Below are 5,430 nucleotides of genomic sequence, written 5' to 3' on the forward strand. Positions count from 1 at the left end.
CCATCACTATTTCGCTTGCCCCAATAGGTCTTCGCAAGCTGAGTTTCGTATCCAATGAAGGAGACAATGTTGGCATGGGTGCCAGTCATCGAATTTAGTTCGATTTCGATTTCACTTGCCTCAACAGGTCTTTGCAAGCGGAGTTTAGTGTCCAATGAAGGAAAGGTACGTATAAGTGGGATGGCTACACCCCTGGCAGAGGCCTTGGATTTAGATCTCACTTGGCTTGCCGGGTCTTCTCACGCACAGCATATTTCCAAAGGTCTTGATCAGAAGTCATCTCCTCAGTGAGGCCCAATGTTCGAAGGTCGTGCCTCACCACCTCATCCCAGGTCTTCCTGGGCCTACCTCTTCCACAGGTTCCCTCCACTGCTAGGGTGTGGCACTTTTTCACACAGCTATCCTTGTCCATTCTCGCCACATGACCATACCAACGCAATCGTCACTCTTGCACACCACAATTGACGCTTCTTAGGTTCACACACACGAGGGGGTCCTGAAAAGTTCCTGGCTTTGGGTAAAAGAAAATACAGGAGGATCAGTTAATTATGATTTTATTTAACATATTCCCCACTAAAATTCACACACTAATTGTGGCAATCCTTCAGTTTTTCTAAGCCCTGTAAAAAAAAAAAAGAACTTGGAAGGTTGGGGCTTCAACCAGGCCTTTCACAATACCTTTAAAGCCAGGAACTCGTCAGCACCTCCTTGTATGTGTGTGTGCGCGTGCATGTATGTAATACACACACACACATATAGATTGAAAGGTGTAGAAAGGAAAGCGTGAACAGTGAGGGAGGAAGGCCAAGACAAAAATGGCTGGTGTGGAAGGTAGTATGCTATATGAGTTACTTAGGGAGACAGTGGTCAGTTAGTTGGTTCTATAAATAGATTGATACCACATGAAGCTCTATGAGAGAGAGAGGATATACTTACAATATTATCTTTTATAAAACTTAAAACCGGACCATTTCAAGGATATTTCTTTTTCTATGTTATTACATAATGTACAGGCAAACTAGCCAAGTAGAAAAGTGTTGGCCTATCACTTCAAAGTACAGAGCTCTTTCAAAGTTGATTTGGAGGTAAACAACAACCTGCTAAATATAACAGTACAATATCTCTTAAATCAGGGGTTTTCAAACTGTGGTCCGTGGACCACAGGGGGTCTGCAAGGATAAGACAGGGGTCCGTAGACAGCAAATACTTTTTATGGGCAATTTGATTTTATATATGTTTTTTAATCAAAATCTTTTAATTGACAATAAACCTATTTGTTAAATACTGTTAAATAAATAAATGTAAAAATATGTTATTTTAAGCAAATATGTATAAATTTCATAAGCGTTTATAAGGGGGTCCTAAGGTAAAGCCTGAAATATAAAGGGGTCCGCAAGTCAAAAAGTTTGAAAACCCCTGTCTTAAATGACATCCTACAGTCTATAAAGGGGTAGGACAGATTGAAGAATGATATTCAATAATCGCAAGATAGTCACAGTCTTGGATTAAACAACAAAAACCTCATAATATGATAGGATGAATAAAAATTTTCATTTTTTTACACCTACTGGGCTTGTGGCTATAAAGTTCACTTCCAAATCACATGGTTTTGGGTTCAGTCTTACTGTGTGGCATCTTGAGCAAGTGTCTTCTACTATAGCCCTACACTGATCAAAATCTTGTGATGGTTTAAATAGACAGAAACTGAAAGAAGCCCATCGTGTGTGTATGTGCATCCCCCCACCCTTCTTTTGACATCATGCAATATTTGTAAATAAGCACCACGTCCATACAAGCACTGTTATTTGGTTCCAATCTTCTGTGAAAACATGTCTGACCTTGGGGAAATATCACCTTGTTTGGAAACAGATGAGGGTCAGTAATAGTTAGGGTATCCAGTCATAGAAAACCTGCCTCAATGAATTATGTTTGTTCCATGCAAGAATGAAAAAGTGGACGTTAAAACGATAATAATGATGATAAAAATCTGATTAACATTCACTTTAACCCATCATATTTGTGTATATGGATAACATTTCTCAAGACTCTCAGGCTTTAGTATATATTTTCTAAAGTCCTTATATTTTAAATGAATTAATATATGGTGTGTGTGTTTATTTGGCAAGAAAAAAAACGACCATCCCGAAATATAACAATGTTTCAAAGTAAATTTTTACCTGTTTCAATAAACGATTTCACATTAGGAATCTTGCAAAACAAATACATAAACGTTTCAGAAAATAGATATTTTAAATTAAATTTTCTACAAATACCTTTCAGATAGCATTTCAGTTTACAATTAACAAAATCGGTAGGTGTGCACACACACATACTGACACAAACCAATTTTTTTCTTCACATTAAATTCTGATATAAACGTAATGTAGGTATTCTTTCGTAACTGTCAGCAAAGAAGTCATTTGAAGCATGTGGTATTGTTATGGTAATGTAAACTATCTGAAAGGCATTTGTAGAAAAGTTCATTAAAAAATACCCTTATTTATGAAAGTCACGAGGAAAGTTGTGCGAATTATCTGAAACTCCTCCCACCTCATCCGAAAGCTTTTCCACCACAGATTCCGATATAATTGGTGTCTACACGAGTATGCATTGGGCACAATTGTGTAGGTATGCCAGATATTGGCTATTTCGATTCATGACAGACGGCTTGTTTGTTTACAAACATCGTGACACATGACAACGTGGTTCACGAACCTTAAAGATAGTTGTGTTGTAGTAAACAATAACATCGTTAGTTACCAACCACTCACAGGTTCATTCTATTTCTGATGGCGAGTGACAAAGGAAGTAACTTTTTATAAATTAAAATATACAGTTCAATTTTTCTTTTAAATTATCAATGGCAATCTTTTGCCTAATCAATAACAAAAAAATGGGCAACAGAAATAATCCTCAATTACACTGAACAAGCCGGCCTCAGCGCAGCCTAAAAAGTATCCAGTGTCCACGAAACTGATAAAGTTTGATAAAGTGAAAGCGACACGTTTAATCAATGAGGTCGCCCAGATATCGCCACAGTAAAATACACAAGTTCAAAGACCTGCAAAATGGGGTTGAACCCAAAACCACATAATCATTGCTAAGTGAAATTCTTATCCTCAGAGCTATGCCTGCACAAAATATCGAGAATACATTGACGTAAGAAGATAAAATTACATTCGTCATCAAAATGTTCGATATGACTTTTGCTACCAAAGTAAAACGAGACAAGACATTTGAATATGCAAAGTAAAACGAGACAAGACATTTGAATATGCAATATTTTGCACACTATGACTGAGAAAAGGCGGGATGATCACAGCTCAAACGTCTTCGATGACAAATCTTTTCAGGTTATAAGTTTAAATCCTGTTTAAGTCAACATTCCTCAGCTGATAAAATAAAGTATCAGTTAAGATGCATCTCAGATGTAAATGAAAATTATAATAGAAGACAGACACAGTCTACTCAGACTAAAACAACAATGATGTGACGTCCTTATAAATGAATTATTTCCAGCAGGTTTTGACAATTCTTGGATTTATATTTTAGTTTCTGATATTATTCGTATTCTTTAAAAAGCAACGGTAAGGTATAATGGAGATTTGATTACTATTTCAAATGGGTTGAACGGGTATGCAGTTCAACCCATGGAGAAGGAAAAGGGCAGGGAATTAGGGGAAGGTGGGGACAAGAATATATATGTGCTGTTGACATTAAATAACAAGGTCTTTTCCTCCTACATTTTCGAGAGAGGCCATAAGCCAACAGGTTGGGGATCTGATGACACACCGTAAAGCAAAGCGCTTTACGGACGTGAAACCCAAAGTAATACGGTAAACTACTACCCATGAGTTATCAGAGGATGTGCAGATTAGTTACGGTTCAGTTCAGTCCATTACCACTGAAGATTTGGTTATGAGACGCAAGTTTGTGCAAAAAAACTGCTTTCAGCTAATCAAAAAGACACTTGGGTTTCAGTTTCACAAGATCTTGTGTCAAGAACGATGAAAACTTTTTGAAAACTTTCCGTAGGCCTCTGAACAGGTATCGCCAAGCTTTTGACAAAATTTGAAGCAGATTCTCTGCTCAACTTTCCCTGTAATGGTGAATATGATGATCACATGCTACACACCTTCCTTCCAAGCACTGCTGTAAACAGCGAAAGTGAGCTAGGACATTAAAAACTTAGTGCACATGCACAGCAGAATTCAAGGTCAATCTCTGCCAAGCATGCTTCAGTTTCATTATAATAGCAACAGTCCGGATACTCATTGATCAGACCACATAAATAATAAGGTGCAGGAGTGGCTGTGTGGTAAAAAGCTTGCTTTCCAACCACATGGTTCAGGGTTCAGTCCCACTGTGAGGTACCTTGGGCAAGTGTTTTCTACTAGAGCCTCAAGCCGACCAAAGCCTTGTGAGTAGTTGAAGTCGACAGAAACTGAAAGAAGCCCATCGTACATATATATATATATGTATTTGTGTGTCTGTGTTTGTCTCCCCACCATCACTTGACGACCAATGTTGGTGTGTTTACGTTCCCGTAAATAGCAGTTTAGCAAAAGAACCCAATAGAATAAGTACTAAGCTTACAAAGATAAGTCTTGGGGTCAATTTGTTCAACTAAAGGCAGTGCTCCAGCATGGCCACAGTCAAATGCCAAACAAGTAAAAGTGTAATCACATGATACGTTAACTATATATTTACATTTGTATATATATACATATGGTTGTTGGTGTGTATGTGTGTTAAAATGAAGGATGGCCTATATATTATTAATGCAGACAGACAGATATTTAGTAGTTTCATTTTCTCGGAAAAATATTGTCTGACCTAACGGCCCTCCATGTTTGTTTTCGTTTGGTTTGTTGTATGTCTCCACTGTCCTGTTTTTGTTACCATCTTTGACCCTCCGCCAATCCCAAATTTTATTTTGGTTCGCGGAAGCAGCTGTTTTTCGAAGCCTCATATTGGTGTTAATGGCTCAAAATGTAGAGTGGATTAACAGCCAACAACTGATTAAGAGTCATTCTTTATGTCACTTGTCTTGTTTTCCATTTGTCTCTCTTGTTGTTCACATACCCAAGTTTGCCTTCGTATTTCATGTTGTTTACGTGATGTTGTATACCTATATATGCATGTCCAATTTTTCCTGTCTTGGTTTACGTTTGCCACCTTGGAATCCTCTATTTAGTTGGTTGATCCACTACTCAGGAAGAGACTATTCTAGAGTACGTCCTGCCTTATCTTCGAAACGTTGAGTTAGAATAGAGGCAGCTGATGAATAATTCCAAGTGGCTTTCTGTTTTCCTATGTGTTCGTTCCGTTGTCTGTAGTTCATTGTTCTAACGTCCTGTACCCTGATATGCATCTATATACACATGTAGATGAAAGTATATACATATATGTGTGTATACATGCATATAT

The 5,430-nt window shown here is 37.7% G+C and overlaps 1 protein-coding gene across 8 annotated transcripts in view; it reads right to left on the reverse strand.

Annotated features, from left to right (window-relative positions):
- The window catches only part of LOC106870225 (uncharacterized), a 19,353-nt gene that overhangs the window by 7,832 nt on the left and 6,091 nt on the right, over positions 1–5,430 (reverse strand). Inside the window, exons 1-2 of one of the 8 annotated variants that reach the window (XM_052967200.1) lie at positions 2,551–2,698; positions 937–1,100 (exon numbers count right to left, since the gene is read on the reverse strand). The exons of 3 other annotated variants lie outside the window; for them this stretch is intronic. Coding sequence is in view for 2 of the 5 variants with exons in the window: in XM_014916240.2 (XP_014771726.2) it covers positions 2,178–2,331 (154 nt within the window). In the remaining 3 variants the exon portion in view is untranslated. 4 more of the 8 variants (XM_052967199.1, XM_052967197.1, XM_052967194.1 and 1 more) reach the window with 4 other exon arrangements.

The sequence above is a fragment of the Octopus bimaculoides genome, chromosome 4 (assembly GCF_001194135.2).
Source record: "Octopus bimaculoides isolate UCB-OBI-ISO-001 chromosome 4, ASM119413v2, whole genome shotgun sequence".
Taxonomy (NCBI): domain Eukaryota; kingdom Metazoa; phylum Mollusca; class Cephalopoda; order Octopoda; family Octopodidae; genus Octopus; species Octopus bimaculoides.